Source organism: Musa acuminata, chromosome BXJ3-4 (assembly GCF_036884655.1).
Source record: "Musa acuminata AAA Group cultivar baxijiao chromosome BXJ3-4, Cavendish_Baxijiao_AAA, whole genome shotgun sequence".
In the NCBI taxonomy this organism is placed as follows: Eukaryota; Viridiplantae; Streptophyta; class Magnoliopsida; order Zingiberales; family Musaceae; genus Musa; species Musa acuminata.
Window position 1 is genome coordinate 3,822,501 of NC_088352.1, and position 21,702 is coordinate 3,844,202.

The 21,702-nt window shown below is 38.0% G+C and overlaps 4 protein-coding genes across 4 annotated transcripts; all 4 read right to left on the minus strand.

Annotated features, from left to right (window-relative positions):
* Positions 1-893: 893 nt before the first annotated feature.
* LOC135636054 (hydroxymethylglutaryl-CoA synthase-like) lies at positions 894-6,946 on the minus strand. Its single transcript, XM_065147589.1, has 12 exons — positions 6,680-6,946; positions 6,140-6,246; positions 5,156-5,288; positions 4,726-4,869; positions 4,382-4,540; positions 3,873-3,946; positions 3,704-3,779; positions 3,550-3,605; positions 2,695-2,782; positions 2,469-2,609; positions 2,238-2,387; positions 894-1,254 (listed from the first exon to the last, which is right to left on the minus strand). The coding sequence occupies exons 1-12, from the start codon at positions 6,749-6,751 to the stop codon at positions 1,030-1,032; spliced, it is 1,425 nt and encodes a 474-aa protein (XP_065003661.1). The 5' UTR covers positions 6,752-6,946; the 3' UTR covers positions 894-1,029.
* A 985-nt stretch (positions 6,947-7,931) lies between these two features.
* Positions 7,932-10,205, minus strand: LOC103980622 (glucan endo-1,3-beta-glucosidase 11-like). Its single transcript, XM_009397070.3, has 2 exons — positions 8,505-10,205; positions 7,932-8,416 (listed from the first exon to the last, which is right to left on the minus strand). Exons 1-2 carry the CDS (start codon positions 9,675-9,677, stop codon positions 8,318-8,320), a joined length of 1,272 nt encoding a protein of 423 aa, XP_009395345.2. The 5' UTR covers positions 9,678-10,205; the 3' UTR covers positions 7,932-8,317.
* Positions 10,206-11,174: 969 nt separating this feature from the next.
* On the minus strand, positions 11,175-16,442 carry LOC103980623 (uncharacterized). Its single transcript, XM_009397071.3, has 8 exons — positions 16,147-16,442; positions 15,975-16,061; positions 15,341-15,488; positions 13,698-13,787; positions 12,559-12,613; positions 12,346-12,468; positions 11,557-11,613; positions 11,175-11,456 (listed from the first exon to the last, which is right to left on the minus strand). The coding sequence occupies exons 1-8, from the start codon at positions 16,413-16,415 to the stop codon at positions 11,326-11,328; spliced, it is 960 nt and encodes a 319-aa protein (XP_009395346.2). The 5' UTR covers positions 16,416-16,442; the 3' UTR covers positions 11,175-11,325.
* A 440-nt stretch (positions 16,443-16,882) lies between these two features.
* On the minus strand, positions 16,883-21,263 carry LOC103980624 (probable calcium-binding protein CML7). The gene is made up of 2 exons (XM_009397072.3): positions 20,697-21,263; positions 16,883-17,118 (listed from the first exon to the last, which is right to left on the minus strand). Exon 1 carries the CDS (start codon positions 21,194-21,196, stop codon positions 20,750-20,752), a length of 447 nt encoding a protein of 148 aa, XP_009395347.2. The 5' UTR covers positions 21,197-21,263; the 3' UTR covers positions 16,883-17,118; positions 20,697-20,749.
* Positions 21,264-21,702: the final 439 nt, after the last annotated feature.

Genomic DNA, 21,702 nt, shown 5'->3' on the forward strand with positions numbered 1-21,702 from the left:
TCTCTCCATGTATATATATAGGTCACTCGTATCTTTGAGAGAGAGAGAGAGAGAGAGAGAGAGAGAGACTTTAACCTTTAGAAAGTGGAGGTGATCCAAAGACCACAGTTAGATTGATTGATCTTGCGAGAGCGCTTGGTAGACTCTTAATGTCTGCACAACTTACCACTGACAACTTACTGATTGCAAGTAGATGCCAATACCAAATCAATAACAGAAAGTATAAAGACTATAGCTCTTACAACTCTTTGTTTTGTTTTTGATTTTGTTATTAGAGATTTTGTTATTTAGAAAGACATACTATAATTTCATATTAGGGATTATGGTATGTGTATCAAATCGATACATATCACGTATTGATACATTGATATATATCGAAGTTCCGAAGATGAAGAGAGACGTGAAGCGAAGGAAGAGGATGAGGAAGAAAAGATGATGGAGGAAGAGAATGAAAAAGAAGAAAGAACTAAGTTAAACGAGAAAGATCAAAGGGGAGAACGAAAGACTCCGAGCGAAACATCAAATAATGCTTTATACACTATATTAGTCGATGAAGGTTTCTACTTATGTTGACGTGGCAAGGGTCTCTACTTTGCCACCACGTTGCCCTATCTACATCTAGGAGACATGATCTCAAATTTTGAATGATATGATTCCCCCCTACTCCCTCCATTTCACACATTTCCTCTCTTTTTGACACTTTCTTCTTACTCAACAAACTCACCCCGTTCTTGAAGTTTTTAAATTTTTAGATCATTAAAGACCATCAAGAATTGAACCAATTCTTCATCTAAATCACTAATTAGGGGTTAAACAAAGCAGATAAATTAGCCAAAAATTACATGCATGTTGCAGTGTCTACCAAAGAGAGTCCCCAAGAAACAGTTCCAATGTGAACTTAAACAGATTCATTGCGAAAAATGACTTCCTTGACAGCAACAAAATTATTGTCTTCCAGTAATAAAACACAACGCATATAATCCAGAAGGAAGAAATAACATCCAGCATACATGACTTAAGGGCATGCAATTAGTAGCCGTTGGCGATAGACATGCTACTGAAACTGAACATTTTGCTACCTGGAGCATCCTCTGAGCCCTTTTTGGCATAGCATCTCCGGTACATGGAGTCGACTTTTGTGAGGTAGAATGTGCCAGGAGACAATAAGCTTGTGTCTTTGCTTGTTTCGAAATCCTTGGCTCCGTACCTGTGCTCCATCAACTTCAGAGTTTCGGCAAATTTTTCAGGTGAAAACTGAGCAAGAAACGATCAAGTTAGTGCATCGATTGAACAGGTAATTATAAGACCATATTTGGTACAACAGTCTACTAGTAGCCAACCAACAAGCTCAGAGGCGCAGAAAACTGCTGCGGATGAAGGGAAATGGATTATAAAATGTATTCCGAGAGATTTAATTGTAATGAAGCAATTCCAGAAACAAAAGCTGAGGAACATTTACGACTATAGCCCTTCGCGGCCTTTTTTTTTTATAAGCATCAACCTAAATGCTGATTTCAAGGATAATATCATGAATGTGTAAAGTCTTATTTGCCATTTGTACAAAAATTCCAATCATGTCCTGACAAAAGATATTTTTCACTACTATGGATCAGTAGATATCTGAGGAGAGTGATAGGTCAACCAACACCACACCTGACATCATTTGGATCAATAAGATTACTAATGGTATATTATAAAAATATAGTACAATGCTAAGAAGGATAAAATAATTAATGGGCCAAAGAAAAAATCTTGATGATACATGAATGGTGTATAATTAGAGAGGCTAACTATTAGGGATGTGCAATGGAGAGAGATTGGGTTTCAATGAATCAACTATGTAGAGAATCAATAGGACCAAAAATCCCAATTATATTCTTCAGTATTTTACATGTTTTCAAGAACAACATAGCCAGAAAAAAATTCCTAGATTCATAAACTTCCATTTGATACAAATCCATGATACTAACAGCAACATGTCCCAAGAAAATGTGGTCATGCATGTATGATAAATGCTGTCTTAAAGGTCCTTTTCCAATGATCAAATCAGTTGGCAAATATAACAAGATTATTATGCAGCAGCAGACTTCGAGCATAGTTCACTTATTGAGTTCACTTGAAATATAAGAGTAAAAGCACATAAATAACAAGAGCATCATGCAGAAGCAGACTGCTCATAGTTCACTTGATACACAATATGGTGTTGTATTGTGAGCCATAAAACAAAAGGTGCATACCACATGTCTTGACTTGAGTTTTTCTGATAAATTCAAGATGGAAGCTATGTTTGATAGGCTAAATGGGTGTTGTCCATCATGAAGTTTGAATGAGAACATTGTGGAAGTTAGACCACTTCCATATGAAAACATAACAATCCTTTGACCCATCTGCATTTCATGTACGAGTTAGAGAATGCCCACAGAAAAAGTTTCATAGTGACGCGATCAGAAAGAAGTTATCGAAATCACCAGTGTGTCATGCTTGTTATAGACAACAGATGCAAGTGCAGCATAGAGAGATGCAGTGTACATATTCCCAATTTGTTTCGGTAGCAAAGTAGATGGTTGGACTTTTACATTGTAGAAGGGCTTCGCAACTTGCTGAGAAACCTGGACAGTTTGTGATATTAGAGAACGAGGGAACAAAAACATTTAACTAGATGAAGTCTTTAACTAAAATATTACAATGAATGACCTTTTCAAGTTCCCGACTCTGATAGCTTTCTTCACCAGTCATATTTGAGAATGGCTCCAGATTTTCTCTTTCTTCCTTCTGAAGGTTACTATTAAGGATAAGGAGTAAATGACATTCGATCACAACATTGCAATTGACATTAAAGTGCAAGCTTATTTTAAAAAATAAAACTAAGAGGAGTTCACAAAAAAGTTTTGCTTAATCAAATATAACTGTAAAGTAAAAAAAAAAAGCATTTATTATGAATGTCTTTCCAGAAAATGCCATACAATTATCTTATTTGTCATGACAAACATGAATTGAAGCATTCATAATCTTTTCTATCAAAAATGACTATGCTTGCGATGGTAGCAAGCTGTTAAGACACTAGAATGTTTGCCTTCTCCAAGCAGACCAAATTGTCTGATGTTCTTTTCTACCTCTGAGGAATCAGATATAATGAACTTCCATAGACTAATAGGTAATGTAACACAATAAAAATGCTTCTTAAATTGTGACCCTTGCCCATGAAGATTAGATTCATTTCACATAGAATATATGCATATCAAGTCATTCAATTAACTAATGAAAGAAAAGATAAAGATGTAAAGAGTTAAGGAAAAGAAAAAAGATATGAATTTAACAAGAATAACAACAAAGGTGAGTCACTACTGTTTCTGATGGCTGTTTTTAGTTGAATTTTTCAACGGAATCTTCGTCCTATCTCTTGCCTAAAAAACTAAAATCATATTCTGTCTCACTATACGTAAGAAGTTTCATGTTCCTCTCCACTAGTGTACCATTCTAACATGTCAACTATCAAAATGAGTAACCCAAGGAACTTATTCTCTTGTTAAGCAAAATCAGAGTATATACCTTGGACAATGCAAGAAATCATTAAAGACGAGACGAGCAAAGCTTTTTTGTACTAGCTGCAGTAATGGACCAATAGAAAGTTAAAAAACCATTATTTTCAAATTTCACATGATAGTATGTACTCTATACAGAGATTGCAATAAAGCACATCTACCTTGTTGTATGGAGAATGGAAAACAAAATAGTTTGCATCCGAAATAGAGAACTGTTTTCCCTCAATCTTTGCGAACCTAACAACATGATAAGAGTGTGAAAAACAATTTGATGGTTACAAGTTGAAAGAACGAGAGGAGAATAAGCCAATTTTATTCTTCCAAACTTACTTGCCACAAAATCGCTTGTAACAGGAATCAAGTGCCATAAGGTAGCATGTTTGTGACAGCTTGCCATCAACAACCTACATGGGCATTTATACTGATCAATATAACAAGCTAATACATGAGAAACTGAATGCTAAAAGAAATGTAGAAATCCTTTCTACTTCATATATAAAAGCACAAACTTCAAATAAAGTATTCAGCAACTTTTTGAAGAATCGTGTCACTTGGAGAAATTTATTACAGACTGGTATCAATTATTTATCTGACAAACAGACTCCATGGAACCAGACTTCCAAAGATCAGTAGTAAGGAATTTAAACTGAACTACCAACAATTAAAAATTAGCACTTAGCTACTGCTTCTAGAAACTTAGCAGCATTATATGTGAAGTGCTGGAAAAGAAAATAATAGACAATCAGCACTTGCATGGTTCCATCCCAAGGCAACAATCAAAAACAGGAAAACATCTATGTTACATGAGAAGATAAATCCAAAGTGGAACAGAAGCATACTGGATATTCACTTGCAAGATTTGGCTTGTAAAAATCATAAACATGAGCCATGTGAGTCCCCCTGAATTTACTTTCAAAGGAAATCGGAGCATTAGGCCCAATCAGCATTGCGATAGCACCTGCACCCCCAGTAGGCCGAGCTGGCCCTTCTGCATATACCTAGAGGTAAGAAGAAATTGGCTATTTCAAGATAAATTAATAAAAAATGGTATGGCAAAGAAATCTATACCATTTTTTTCAAAAAAGACAAGTAACGAGATCAAGAAAGCAAAGAATAATATCAAATTAAATATATGCACGGTAACAATCAGGCAACTTGCAGAAGAATATTGCTATCGCCATACCGCACTATCTGTACAGACAACTAATCCATATCGTCCATCCCAGGAGCTGCTTTCAACCCAATTTACACAATTGAACAAAGCAGCTGTTCCCCCATAGCATGCATTTGTGGAGTCAACACCTTCGACATCAGTATTATCATATTCCTATAGTAATGAAATTTGAGCAACTGGATTTTAGTGACCAAAAATAGATATAAAAATGAAATAAAGAATTTCAGCACAACAATTTTACTGTAAACAACTGAGATGCAATTTTAGAAGATAAGTATCATATGGTGAAACAACCAAGAAGTCCATGCTATCCTATATCTAAATTATTTCATGTGCCATCTACTTAACTTGATGCTTTAACGTTGGTACAATGCTCTCTGGACAATCACATATGTATGGATACATTTAAAGAAAGGCGTTTTGTAAAAACGGTACAAACCTCAAAAACTTGCATCAACCAAGTTTTGATAGACTTGCTCTTATCAATCACTGTTTCACTACCAACTTCCAGGCGACCAATTTGTCTTGGATCAATCTGATACTTCTCAAGGAGGGACAAAACAACCGTCAAGCTGGGAGAGAATCAAGGTCAACATTCATATCTTAGAACATTGTGCATAAAATGGGACCAGCAAAAAGAGTAACATAACCGACATATTCAAGAGCAATAGCTGGAAGGATGAGTAATGATTGAATAGGATGTTTGCCTCTATATGTATATGTATATGTATACGTATACGTATACGTATATGTATGTATATATATATATATATACAAATATACACACACAGATATATATATATATATATATATATATATATATATACACATACACATACACATACACATACACATACACATACACATACACATACACATACACATACACATACACATACACATACACATACACATACACATACACATACACATACACATACACATACACATACACATACACATACACATACACATACACATACACATACACATACACATACACATACACATACACATACACATACACATACACATACACATACACATACACATACACATACACATACACATACACATACACATACACATACACATACACATACACATACACATACACATACACATACACATACACATACACATACACATACACATACACATACACATACACATACACATACACATACACATACACATACACATACACATACACATACACATACACATACACATACACATACACATATACATATACATATACATATATATATATATATATATATATATATATATATGATATTTTATTTTTGTATGATTATGTTGATATTTTCATGTACAAATGTCTCCAAACATAAAAAAACTAAAATGTCTCACAATGAAACTAATCCAGCTACGTAACTTTTCTCAGTGAAGGGATTATTACCTCATAGAAATTACATCTTCCAGGTCGGTACAAAAGGCCATGCAGTCTTGCCCTAGTCCAATGGTATACTTCCCTTTACTCGCCCCATCATAATCCTCGAGCGCTTCCTGCATTGAGCACCATGTATATAAGAAATTTACATCAGAAAATTAGGATGCTCAAACAATAAAATAAACATGAAAAATCAAACAGCAAGAGTAACTTAGCACAAGCTTGACTCTCTAATTTATTTCGTTTATTTCTGCAAGTTCACAGGATCAGAAAATCATATACCTGAGCAAGTATTAAATATAGGCATCTTAACACTTCAATATAATCCCAAAAATAAGGTTGATTAACGAAAAATCAACTTGATTTTGCCAAGAATTTGCGTCTTGGACTTCGCCCTCAATCTAAGAATTCTCTTTGATTAATCATACACACAATAAATGAACCCAAAAAAAAAAGTTCAAACGAAAGAAGACTACAACCCAAAGTTCAAGAATCCAGAAGTGACGAAGCAACACAGACGTAAAGAGACGTCAGCCCACGACGACTTACTTGTTGGACGCAAGTGGGGGGAAAGTAGATATCCATTGCCAGAATCCCAACATCCATTCTCCCCGGTTCCATCGCCCGCCTCCCGAAGTCGACCAAGCTCAAACCAACAGATGAGCAGAATCTCTCTCTCTCTCTCTCTCACTCGGGGCGACAAGAACGTCTTTGGGATCAGAACCGAAGCACCCACAGAAACTGATGCCGTTCTTGCAAAGGAGATACGCGCTCTCTCTCTCTCTTCCTCCCTCTCTATCTAAACTCAGCCTTCTCGAGGACATTTTAAAGCCCTCACCGGCGTCATCCTCGACCTAATCACACCGCCCTTTTGGCTACCCTTCAAAGTTCCCACGCTTACCTGCCGCGTACCCTCGTGGGAAAGGGAAACCAGTTGTCACGTCGGTCCCACCGGTGAGTCGAGCTGGTAGTTACACGTCAATCAGCGTGATGCCGACTGAGCAATAAGCCGCACGTTTAATCCCTGGTCGTGCAATTTCGAAAGTGATTTGGACAAGAAGTTGGGATCCAACGGGCACCATCACACGAGTCGTGCCTACCTTTTCGCAGACCGGGGCAACCGCTTGTGATCGTTAGACCGCTCCACATGAGATTTAAATGGGATCAACAGCTGGCGGGATCTTCAAATCTCACCCGGTGCATTTGAAAATATATTTATATTTTTAACACGTACGTAAAGAAAACAAATTTAAGTGAAAATATAATAATAAAATGTTATGAGTATTTGATAAATAATAGATAAAAAAAATTATTTAAAATGTACATTGATATAGATATTGTTTAGTAAAATTATATTTTAAAATTTTATTAAATTATATCTGATAAATTTATTTTTATAATGTTTTTATAATTTTATTTTAAAAATTATATATATAAATGAATCTATATAATCTTACGAAAAATGTCGGTCCAGAAATATAATAATATAAATAAATATTAAATAACTTTAAAAAAATAAATAAATAAAATCATATTTATAAAAGATATAAATTATGTCGATTTCTCATCAAATCATATCGATAATCTTGTGATTTTAAAGTATATCATATGGTTCTTTAAATTTTTTTAAAATTATATTAATAAATTATAAATGCTAAAATTCTAATAAGGAAGCATCAGCGTTTAAGTATTTTATAATATAATATCTGAATCAATAATCAATGTTAACAAAGCATAAAACAATAAAAAAAAGCATATGAAACCCGAAACCATTTGGATTCATGTGCCATACTTTCCATCATCTAACCGTCCATCCCAACAAGCATATAAAACCCGAAACTAAATGAAAGTGGCTGTCCATCTGAACCATAAGATTGCGGAGAGAGAACACATCCACCTCCTTTCTAAACATTTCAGTCAAAATTCAATTCCATCTGAACAATTCAGTCAAAATTCAGATCAACCAAAAGCAAATCGGCAACCCTCACTACACTGCCAGACCAAACGCATTTAGTACATGTGGAATCCGACGAGCTTCCAAAGCTTCTTTCTTCTTCCTTCTTTTGCCTTTAATCTGCACGTCGCTCCCGCAATTCTCTTACATGTACAAAATTCATCCAACATCGAAGGCCAAAAAAATATTCCTATCATATTTCTTCTCTAAATCAATCTTAATTCTACTAAGAATCAATCTAAATATCCTAATACTCCATAATATTGAAATGTAGCCGCAACCATCACCGCGTTCACCACCACCGTCGGATGCCAAAGTAACGGCTTCATCCCCTGAAATCAAATTAGCACTAACCAATTATACAAACAATTTCCAGGAATTATGAATTATTTTTTCCCCATAAAAAATTTTGGTTTGTACCGTTGCGGATGAGATGGTGTAGTAACCGGTGGAGGACGTGTCCGTCGCAGGCGACGGCGACTCCGCCGTGTTGCCACCGGAGGAGGAGGAGACGGTGGCAGATGAGTTCGCCGCCAGGAAATCGTAGGCGGGCGTGCCGTCGGGCTTGAAGAGACCGTAGTGCCGCTCGGACGATGGCCCGGGCTTGAGGTTCTCGTTGAAGAGCGCGAAGACGTAGACCTGGAGAGGTGCCCCGGGCGACGACGGCGTCCCCTTCCTAGCCGCCACCATCCGCATGAGGTTCCCGTTGTACCGCCTCGCATTCTCCGCCGTTGCCCCGGCCTCGTCGTCGTCTCCCGCCGACGGCCAGCCAGTCTCCGAGACCACCACTTCCACCGCCTTCCCTCCCCCCGCCGCCGCGATCGCCGCCCGTACCGCGTCCACCTGCGCGTGGAGCATGTTACCGTACCGAAGCCCGGAGCCGGGGTCCACCACCCCGGCGTTGGGCTCGAAGAGCGCGTAGTCGAGGTCGACCCGCTTCGGGTCCGCCTTGTAGGCGAAGTAGGGGTAGGCGTTGATCAAGAAGGGCGAGCAGGTCTTGGCGAGGAAGGCCAGCAGCGGGGCCACGTACGGGAGAAGCTCGCGTCGGAACGCGGAGGCGGAGGGTGGGTAGGAGACGGCGAGGACGGCGAGGGAGTGGGCGGTGGTGACGGTGACCTGGTGGTCCAGGCCGAGGGCGACGAGGGCGGAGTGGAGGGACTGCATTGCCGGGAGAAGGGATCGGATCAGGACAGAGTCGTTGCCGGAGAGCACCTCGTTGCCGACGGTGACGGCGGCGATCCTGGTGGCGGGCAGGTAGGGCTGGAGGTTGGTTTTCACCCAAGCGAGGGCCGCGGAGGGGGCGATGAGGCGCGGTACGCACCGGTCGGGAAGGCCGATGATGATCTCCACGCCGGTGCCGGCGAAGGCGCGGAGGACGGCGGGGTCGGCGTCGTAAAGCTTGACGCGGGCGGCTCCCAAGGAGAGGAGGAGGGGGATGACATCCGGCGGCGACGGGAGGTTATCGGCGACCTGGCCGTAATTCACGCCGATTGACGACGGCGGCGACGCGGAGGCGTTCGAATGCGCTGCCGAGGAGAATGTAAAGATCGGCACCAGGACGAGGAGGAGAAGCAGCAGTGAGAGGACCGCCATTACCACTGGATCACGAGGGGAAGCAGTGAGATCAGACGGCGTGAGACGATCGCGGCGGCCTCATATCACGGAGAAGAAAGCGGAACGCAATTTGCTCTCTCTCGGGCGGGAGAAACGACCGAGAGAGTTGCTTTAACTCCGCAGCTTTCCCTACGGTTGCGAATCTGTTCGTCTCCACGCGTAGCAGTAGGATTCGAAGACCATCACGGCACAGTCTGTTACGGGTACATCGTGGCCGTTGGAACGCCGAACAGCAAGCAAAGTGAGTGTTGGACGGTCACAACGGAAACTAACTGTGGTCATGTGGCACAATTGTAGAGGTTTTGCATGTGCTTTCTTCGGCCTAATTTTTGTATTCAAAGGGCATATAGGTATAAAGGAAACCTTAGTCTCCTTTGTCTCGCAGGTGGCCCATGTACAAGCTGTAACGAAGGGGAAAAGTATCTTCTTTCCAGTCTCATCTTTGGTTGTTTTCTGCACCTTTCACGGGTATCGAGAGACGGCAGTTTTTGATACAAAATCAGATAGATGCTGCAAGAGAAGAGAAGGGAAAGCATCAGAGAGGTAGCCTTTTCTTTTTCTTTTTGGATAGGAGGGGGAGGGACTTTGGTTGAAGAGATGCTTGCGTATGGTTCAAGGAAGGTTATGTTGCTAGATTTTACCACGGTAGGCAAGCCAGCCTCGTGGACATCGGATGAGGATTCATTTCATGGTTTTGAGGATTTATTAGTGAAAAGGCTTCATTTAGCTATAAAAAAAAATTATATTTTGGACCCGTACAATCAAATAAGTGGGACGAATTTTCAGACAAATTCTTCTTTTATTTTTTCCGGAGATTATCTCCATTTTCAGATTTTCCTGCATCATCTCTTTTTTTTTTCCGTAATACCTAACACCCATGACTAGAGTAAGTCAAGTATCTCTTTTCCTATGGATAAACCCATAGGAGAAACTAATCCAATTATAATAGTTTTACACTTACAATACCCAAAACAGTTATAATGCAGTACAACAATACTGCAACAATATTGAATCTTGTAAAAACACTAAACATAATGTTTTTACTTTACGCTACAATGTTTTCAACGATATCAGGAAAACATTATAGTGCAATACAAAAACACTATAACACTATAATTTGTATTGCATTCCATAGAAAAAGAAAAAGAGAACAGTAGGGAATTATACTTCCTGAAAGAAGCCCAAAAAGAAAGACTTTTTTTCAAAAAAAATCACCCAATAAATATTGGTTACACCTGTTGCAAGTATAGTGTATCATTTGAGTCATACCATCCCACTCTTTAACTTGTAAAAGTCGAAGCATATGCATGAGACGGTGTAATTATTCATAGGTAATATAGCATAAGTACTGCATGCAAGACCAGTGAGAATAAGTGAAATAAAAATATTATGGTAATTCCATTTGGAAAAAGATTTCAACTCTTATATGTAGCATCTCCAATTGTTTAATAGACAAACGCAGCAGAAACAGAATAATTTAGTAAAACGTATGTAGATAGCCAATTTTGTTCAACTGTTATATGCGACATGAGGTGCTTTAAAATGTTTGCACAAACGTGAGAATTGCAGTGTCAAACTAGAAGAAATAATGGATGAAATTTGGGAATTTGCCAAACTACCCCAAAAGCTAAATTTGGAAAGGAATTATTTCTCTACCTGGCCAGGTTTCGATTTTTTTGAAGTATCTGACTGGCACCACACCATCCAAGCCTTCAGTTAAGATCACTTTGTTATCAGATATGAAGAGCTTCATTCCTTCTGTGAATCGGTCATATATCAAGGATTATAATTGATGATATCAAAAAATTGATTTTTTTTTTGTCAAACACAATATGTTACAAACAGAATAATATCATACCTTGTAGTGCCTTTTCAACGTCCAAATAAATTAGGAGATTAACATCTCGCCTCATACCTTAGGCAAAAAGTTTATAGAAAACACTATGAGCAGATGGAGATCATTTGACGAAAAAAAGAGTAGAAAAGGTCTGACTTGATGGGATCTCTTTTTGAATATCTAAAAAAGCTTCCAAAAGTGGTCTATGTGGTAGAAATGCAATTAATCTCGATGGGCATCAGTTATTGTATATTTGCTCAGGATATCCACTAGAAGGATTGTTATCTTCAACACACAAAAGATCAAGCTCGAGAGTGGTGATACCACATAATTAACCTAACTAAAAACTTTAACAAAGAAAGAAACAAATCCCTATTAATTGATGTAGTAAAGAGGAGCACTGACTTCAATAAAGTAGATTTCATATAAATTCACTGCATATTCCATATAGCCTGAATTTATATTCATGTGTAATATGGTCAATTACTGAGAAAGTATTTTTCTCGGTGATCTATCAGTTGGAACCAACAAAGTTTCCACCAGAATCATCACCCAAAGCACACTGAGGGGCTCCGTTACCGGATCATGGTTTGCTACTGACTAATAACATTTTCTTCTTATTTTTTCAGTGATACCAAGCAATGGTCAGTACACTGCCTGGTATACTAGTACTATGTTGGTCTAACAAACTGTCCAAATCAGTATCGGATGAGACTTTAAACTCTGCCAAACATATTTATATAGAAAAAAAAGGAAATTACCATAGACAGTGTAGATCAAGCAACAAAAAGGTTTGATATGTGAACATACCACTAATAACTTCTCCATCTGTGGGCAAACCACTTGAGAAGTGTACATGTAACCTTGTCATTCGCTTAAGCCCAGATTGCAAAATTGATTCCAAGTTTCTCCTATAAGTTCCATGAACACAAACTGCAAAGTAAATTAATTAGATCCTAATTTCGAAATTTTAAGATCCACAAAAATAGAAACTAATTGAGCCATTGTTTATCTCATCCTCACCTGGAACTTCATCAGCTGACAGTATCGGTTTTAATAGACTCTCTGAGTTTAGGGTCTGAAAAGGAATAAAGAAGATAACTAATTTGCATAAAGAACAAGAATCCTACGTATGTAATTTAGCGAATAGCACCAAATGATACCATTTATAATAAATAAATAAGCAAAATTAGCCTTACGTTAAGTTCTACATTGTCTTTTTGTAAATAATAGTTGAAACGCTAGTAGAGCTAAATAACAGCAATGGCACCATAATATTAACTAGATACATAAGATAATCAAGTAGTAGAGCTAGTTGAATACTTAATTCAAGATGCAATAACAGAAAAGCAGTGGCACCATGACATTAAATAAAATGTTTAGCTGGAATATCTCTTCATCAAAAATCTTGGTGACATAATTTGAACCTTACATACCAAGATGGGAATCATCTGAATCTTAGCTCGAGTGACAATCATGTATCATGTAGATATAACCAATTACATACATGTCGGTATGTTCGAATCAAGATTCCTAATTTTGCCTGGATATGCACGTACTGGTTGGTATGTACCAGTGTGACTGTGTGAGGATGAATCAGGGCGCGAACCATCCCTTTTTCGGGTGTCCTAGAGGGCGAGCCTCGGCATACATTGAGGTTACTCCTTTGCAATTTAGCTATCAAGGGCTCGAAACAGGAAAACAATTCTTTGCTCACAAGATTCAAATCCTATGTCAATTTAAATTTTTATACAACACTGGTAAGTTTTCAATGTATACAAAGTAACTGCAAAGGGAATCAATTGTTTAATAAGTTTTCAATTTAAGTAACCAAAAAGGGAATCTACTATTTAAGATGAAATTCACACTTTTCTATTGTTTTCTGTCTGGATTATTATTTCTCTTCATTCTAGCTTCACATTCCTTCCATTATACAAATGTTAAGTTCTTACTAGATGGAGACAGACACACATACAAGAAGACTTTCTGCATCATTCCTCTCAACAATCAATAATACAATGAAAAAGTAATTAAAAGAAAACACTAGATGTTCCAAGCTGATGAAGCTAACTTTCTATCATAGTTTATAAACTTCAAGGAAACTGCAGTTTAATAAGATATGTATTAAATGGAAGAGAATGCTGGAGTAGAATGCAAATCACCACTATGGTATGCCCTTGGTTTGCACGGATTAAGAGCTCCCCATCTTCCTCCAATAGACTAAAGCGTTGTTTATTATCCCTCTTAACTGCCTGTTAGTGAATGAGACAAATATGACATTCATTAGGAATGAACAGATAAGATTGAAGAAAGGCCTCACAAAATTAAAGTTGAATGCATAATTGAAAGCATGGAGAAGAGTATAGCCCAAAAATACTAGAATATCACCAACAAATAAAGTGGCCTTTTCATTCAAATTGCTCCATGATTAGTAAAATTTTGACCAAACTAGAACTCTATGAGGTTATGGCTGCGGTGGAACCATTTAAGAACTAATATTGGTTGGTATTTTGTTTCTTTTTTTAATTTTCAATGACAATAGGACTTGGAAAACTGGTTTATTCAAGAAATAGTGTTTGACATTGACATTTGTCAGCTCTGGGCATCAAAATAAATAAATAATCAAAACACCATTTTCTCTTTTGGGTTGCTGGACAAATTACCATTCTCTATATTTCTCCTTACTTTCTGCCTATCATTCTCTCATTTTTTCTTTGCCTAAGCACCAATATTTTTGTATTAAATTGACCTAAATTCTTCTTTTGCTGGATCTATTTTCAATGATCAAAATCTATGGCAGTTCAATAACTTTGAAGTTACAGACATGGAGAATTCCAAGGACAAAGACCTGTGAAGCTTATGATAGAATGAACTTGCTATGCACCTATATTGTGCTTTATTTGACTCATAAACTTTTATTCCAACAAATAAAGAAAATTTTCTTCCTGGTAATTCACTTTGGTTCAATGGCAAGCACTCTACTGCCTAATTTGTCATCATCATATCCTTGCACCTTATAATGATGATGGGAAGAGCTTGTTTAGAAAATATAAGGCAAAATGTGTTTTCTACAATTAATAAGGAAAATGATTAATTTGTTTCACAAGAATTATGTAATATCTCAAAATGTTTTTATTTTATTCAGGATTTCAGACAAAAAAAATGAACTACACATGAAATCAGAAGTACCTTGGAGATTAATAGATGCAGCCAATGCTGGCTCACTTTTAGAAAATATAAAGCAGATAAATATATACATTGGGGAAACCATTATATTTAAGCATGATAAGCATACATACATATTCATGAGACATGCAACCACAGGAATTAAGTTAATGCTATTAAGGTACAAGATTTGAACTTTATATAAGACATTTACCGTCACTAACTGAAACCTAAAGATCCATGTGGACCACAGAGATTTTGCACAAGTATACCAAGATCTAAAAAATGCAAAATTCAGCTATGAGATAGTTCTTGAGCATATATAAGTAACAAGGACCAAAATGATTATCAGGAAGAAGGCACTACGGAAATCACCTCCACTACGACATAAGCTCAGCTTTGTGCGATATATGTATAACAAGGACAGAAATTATTATCAGGAAGAAGGAGCTACAGAATTCACCTCGGCTACGACATAAGTTCAGCTTTGAGCAACATATAAGCAACAAGGAATAAAATGAATATCAGGAAGAAAGCACCACAGAACTCACCTCCGTTATGAAACAAATACAGCTTTTAGGAATACATATGTAACAATGACTAAAATGACTATCGGGAAGAAGGCACTATTAGAACTCACCTCCCTAATGTCTTCAACTGAATGTGACCTCAATGGAACTTTTGCAAAAGTTGTCATATTCAACTTTAGTAAGTCACGAACTCGAACATACCCATCATTTCGTATATTTAAATTAAGCTCAGAAGCCATATGGCGCAAAATACGTGTCCTGAAATTGTTGAGTGAAATCAGGTTACAGTTGACAGTTTTCATGTTTGCCCAATTTGATAAAATCAGATCAACCATAATAAGATCAAAGATTGATTGGCAGAAAGTACAAAGTATACGAGAGATCATTTAGGAAATTACAGTTGGGGACAAAAGTAGGATATCCCTTGTGTCTAAATCTAGATTGTGACTTCCCTTTATTTAAAGAAGCTTGAAACACTAACCAAATAGCAAAAAAACATCATCTAACATCATCCCTTGATCACCATATGCACAGACCAACAGTAACTTTTGTAGGTAGGCATGAACCATTTCCATCCCAATTCCATCTCAAAACAAAGCAGAGATTGCTCTTAGAATTACACGTTTTTTGGGAAAGGAATTACTGGATCAGATAAGTCCCTTCAATAAGATTGTCATTCAAAATTTCCTTCTCCAAACTTCAATCCGATAAACTAACAATAAAGCAGGACAAAGAGAATATTACAGGAGACGGCCGAGAGCATCGATCCCATCACTGGCACCATCAGCTCCTCTTCCCCTTCCGCCGGAGCCTCTTCCCCTCCCTCTCCCACTGCCATCAACCAAACAAGAAGCCAAATTAAGACCACTTCCAAGGTTTTGCCCGGGGGATAGATGCGATGTGAAGAGGCGGCTACCTTGTTCTCGAGGGAGAGGAGAAAGAAGCAGCGGTTGAGAAGGGTTTGGAAGAGGAGGGAGCGCCGGGGGGCGGGTTAGCCATGCGAAAAGAACTGCGATGGGAGTTCGGGCGAAGATTGGGTAGAGAAGAGGAAGAGTAGACGAGGAGACAGGGGCGGCAGCAGCGGAGGACGGGGAGGGAACGCCACATCGAGAAGGAAGCGGCAACGGGGAGGGCGAGAGACTTAGCGACATGTCCGGAGGGCTGCACCATCTTCTTGTGGGCCATTGTGATCTCGAGCTCCAGCCCATTGTGTTATCGGTCTGCCCTAATACGATCGATGATCCATATATCTCAGCGTCGTTCAATGTATATTATATTTTTATATATTAATTATATTTATTAATAAAATTAGTTAGTATAGATTGGTATATTATACATTGGTATCATACTGGCATAACTCGTTAGTAAAATGAGTCAATAAGTGACGGTATCATTTTATTCATAATTAAATCAACAAGTTAAATGTTTTCATGCCACGTATATATGTATATACATTAATATACTTGTAACATAAAAGTTAAATAACTCACATGGAAATGCTGCCAGCTTGACACAATCACACTCATATAATCTATACGTCTCGGCTAATTATATGAATAATAATGTAGTCCAAAAAATGTGGGTTTGTAATAATCAGGGAGTACAAAAATGATAGAATTGCTTAATGAAACATCATATCAGCCATCAACAAATTGAGTAACTGATGCATTTGTGTATATTTATCAATACTTTCAAACCATTATAAATAATATAAGAGTGAGCAAAGCAACACAAGTTATAGATAGCCACTCAAGATGTTCACTTAACTGCCATTAATAACACAACCAAGTTTGATTCAGTGCTCGACAAAATATAGCAAACCATTCAGCAATACCAACTCATCGTTCATGCTCAGTTCTTGAGACAATTCTGTGCTCGGAAAGAAACCCTGCACCAGTCAAGAAAAGATGCAAAGCACGAAATGTTAGTCAACAACATAGTATACAGATATGAGACGTGTAAATGTAAATCCAAGGACATGAATCCAAGGTAATAATATGAGATTTGCACCTCAAGAACTCAGCACAAAAGAAATGAAGGTTAATCACTATATTTACTCCGATGTCATTGGCGATCCAGAAAAGTTGATTGCCTTTTAGACCATATCTCCATACATCAAAAACCTAGCTTAATGGCAAATAAAAGTGGAGGTTTGGTCTACATAGGCCAACATGAAATTTTCATACATGCTTGTGACGTATTGTGTAAATGAAACATGACTAGCAGGCTTATATTCGTGAAAAAAGGTCTTCCTGGGATACCAATGTTGAGATGAAAGACTCTGGATCTACATCCAATAGACCAACCAGAAATTAGTTAGTTCTAGATAACTCCAGTCAATTATCTACTGTGTTATATTGCAAGTTGGAATTGAGTACACCTGGACAATGCTCCTCACAGGTTGGCCACACTCCTCACTTGTCCGGCGATGTTGACATCGGTTTTGCCCCTGCAAAGAGCTCTACCTGAGGCAGTTCAGGAAGATATTATTGGACTGGGATCTGAGGGAGACTGAAAGGGCAGCTTGTATTTAGGATTTGGTGGTCCAACTAGACTCGATCAACTAGGCGATTTGTTATACCAACTTCTATCAGGATTTTAGCACTTAAGAGCAGATTAGAAGGTTTTTGGAGTCCTAATTCAAATAATATTTTAACTGGGGATATAGAACATGAGGATCCCTCCAACAAAAAAATATTGATAGGAGGGTATGATGGCTCTATTTGGGCATAAGCAACCTTAGTCCAGCTCAAGGATTAAAATCATGCCAAGCAGTATACCAACTAATACTACCAATATTACTTAATAAAATAATTTTTAAAAAAGTAAATAGCACTATACCAATATCGAGCTACATGTTTTAATACTAATACTATGACAGATCAATAGATACCGGTCCATATAGACTAGAACAATACAAACCTTGGTTCAGCTAACCAAGCTAAATCCAGCCCTTACAGCCGATATAGGGTCATCAATATGGGAGACCAACACAGGGCTTCGGATGGACGTAAAGATTGGTGAGTAGCTGCAAGGCAGCAACAAGTTTCGTTAAGAAAGCTTTTGACCATACCTTCAGTATAGCACTTATAAATCCAGATCTCAAGGGATTTATATCATGTTCACATCCCTCCTGAGCCATACTATGGGATTCATAAGATTTGAATTTCTTAAAATCCTAATCCCCTTAAACAAAAATGGAGAATAACTTAGTGCATAAGGCTTTTATCAATGCAAGGCCTGAAAAAGACCAATATACACAACTTTACCCTTGCAAGCAGAGAGATTATTATAGTAACTCGAACTTTGATCACCCATGTCACAAAAGAACTGCTCAAGAAATATGCTTTTAAATAGAATCTTAAAATATACAAAATGTTAGTTTAAGATAATTTAGAAAGATACTTCATAAATAAAAAGCATTTTGGTTTATATAATTACAGACAAGAAGTTTATTCTAAAAATATTTAGAAATTTAGAATAGTTTTAGAAATAATTAAAGTTGCTTTTTAATATGTATATAGACTATAGTTCAAAAATCAAAATGCAATTAACATACATAAAATCTATAATACTTTAAATATGTAGCTTTATACATTTTCATTTAGACTCACCTTTGTAAATGTATCCCGATTTTGGTTGTTCTTATATCATATTCTTGCATCCTCAATTAGAGCAATAAAACAGTCAAGTGCTAGGATCCATATCATGCTTGATCCGTTGTACTCAAATTACAATAGCAAAGCTCCTATAAAAGAGATAACAAACATTTTTCAAGGACTCAAGTTTACGACAAAAATCAAAGTGGTTCAGCAAAACATGTGATAAGAATATTAAAATCTTGTCCTTGTCCAACCAGAGTCGAAAACAATGTGAAAGACAAAATGCCGCTATGGTTTATGAGAAGTGACATTCTCTAAAAAAACAACAGCAATTTGATAAGAAAACGATTTCATCTCCCAAGAAAACAACATTTCTTATCCTAAGTTTTGTTTTTAACCAGATCTAGGAACAAGGGTTGCCAACAAAGAAATGAAATCACAAGTTGATTCGATGGAAAAAAATTAACATATCTTTTTTTATATCACAACAAACAAGAAAAACAAAATGTTCCTGTAGGTTTAAAATGCCTGAGAAATAAACATATCTTTTTTTATATGACAACAAACAAGAAAAACAATACGTTCCTATTAGTTTAAAATGCATGAAGACCAAGAGGAACAAACTTCCTGAATACATGACTTTCATTTCAAGGATAATGTAATTTAAGCTTTTTAAGAAAAAAATGTCCATTTAACTGTCCATAATCTTAATTTTCCTACAAAACAATCAGTGAGGAATCAATTTACTTTATATAACAGTTGCTACTCACCACAATTTATATCTGATTTCCTTTAGATTCCCAGGTTAAGAGTAATCTACAAAACTGATAATTTATTGCACTAGAAAAACCTGAGCACGAGTCAAAGGCTTACAACCAAGGTTCTACAAATTGGGAGGACCGATACATATCGATCTGTCATGGAGTGATACATGGATCATCCAACTTCAGGCGATCAGCATATGCTACACGGTTTACCATCCAGTTCTGTTTTTTAAGTTTTTTAATCCTAACAAAACCAAATACATATCGGGAGGACCGGTACACAGTGACAGATACATATCGATCTGTCATGGACTGATACATGGATCGCCAAATTTCAGACGATCTGCATATGCTACAGGGTTTAACCATCCAGTTCTGTTTTCTTAGTTTTTTTAATCCTAATCAAAACCAAATGCATCCCCTCCCTCTCTTTATCACGTGTGATTCCCCTTGTGCCATCCATCATCACCCGGTATCAGGCTGCCTGCCAACCTCGAACCATCAGGCTGGTTGAGTAGAATCAGTACTCCTCTCCTTCTCTTCTTGTCCACTACCTCCTCCCCTCCTCTTCTTCTAATTCTTCTTCTCCTTCTCCACCTCTTCTTCCTCAATCTGATACCATGGTATAAAATGTACATTCTGCCAGTTCTTATCAGGCTCATACTAATCCGACCAACGACCACAGCAGACCTGGGATCCGAAATTTCAATCCTTACATGCATCTTTTAAAAGATTTAAATTATACACAGATGACAACGATCCATTCTAGAGCGACGTATCCTCAAACAAAGATGCAACAATTAAGACATTTAAAATCGATGTGAATCAGGCCACAAGCTGTGGAAAGAAAAGCGGCAAAACGGATGGATCTCACAATTGATAGACATTCCAAGGAAACAATCAGATCATAAGTGAAAAATCCAACCATAAACTCTCTTTTGTTTCTTAAGAACCGTAAGCATGCTCAAAACAGAAAACCGAATTCCGAGGAGACACTTACAAACACGCAAATATATGACTGGATTCCAACCAAAATGAACAGATCTTAGAAAATGTGAAAACAACAGAGGATATGGTACAAGCGAGATCGACCATTATACCTGAGCCAGGAATCGTAGGGTTTCCGACCTGGAAATTGATGGGATCTGACGGATCACTTGGCGACCATGCGGAGGATGAAATCCTCGTAGCGGATGGTGCCATCGGCGGCGACGTCTACCTCACGGATCCACTCATCAAACTCGTCAGGCTCCAGCTTCTCGCCAATGCTGGTGAGGACGTGGCGGAGGTCGGCGACGGCGACGGTGCCGGTGGAGTCCTTGTCGAGGACGCGGAAAGCGTCGCGGAGCTGTCGATCGAAGGGCTCCGGGCGAAGGTGCTTCCGCATGAGGTCGAGGAAGCGGGGGAAGTCAAAAGGGGCGGTGAGGCCCTCCGAGGCGGCGATCTCCTTCAGTTGGGCCTGCGTTGGGTTACCGCCCAGGGAGCGCATCAGGATCCCCAGCTCCGACGCGGCGATCCGCCCGTCCCCGTCCGTGTCGAACAGGGTGAAGGCTTCCCGCATCGACGCCACCTGCTCATCCGTCAGCTCCTCCTTCCCCATCGCTCCTCTGTCTCTCCCACTCCCTCCTTGCCTTTCGGATTTCGCCAAACAGGAGAAGAAAGCATTTGTACACAACAGACAGAAAATAATAAGAAAATATTAAGGAGGGCTGATTATGTAATTTGGTTAATGATTTTGTACGGAGATTAATGCAACCTTTCTTTATTGTTTTAATATATATTTTTTAAAATTATTCCTTTGTAAATAAATAAAAATATTATTTTTCTTCTCTTCGAGGAGCACCAGAGTAGGAGCCGATAATCTCAACGAGGAAGCGTCGGCACAAGACAACAATGAGCGTAAAAGAGGGGAACGTCAACGAAACGATGGATGATAAGAAGCATTAGTGAACACACAAGATAGTGATCACAAAAGAGGGAGCTTCGATGATAGTAGAGTATATTAGGATGACAATCGCAAGGGTTACGATGAGAGAAAAAAAAAATCGATATTAGTGGATTATAAATAATAAAAAGAATGATTTTTTTTTTAATCCCTAACTTTGC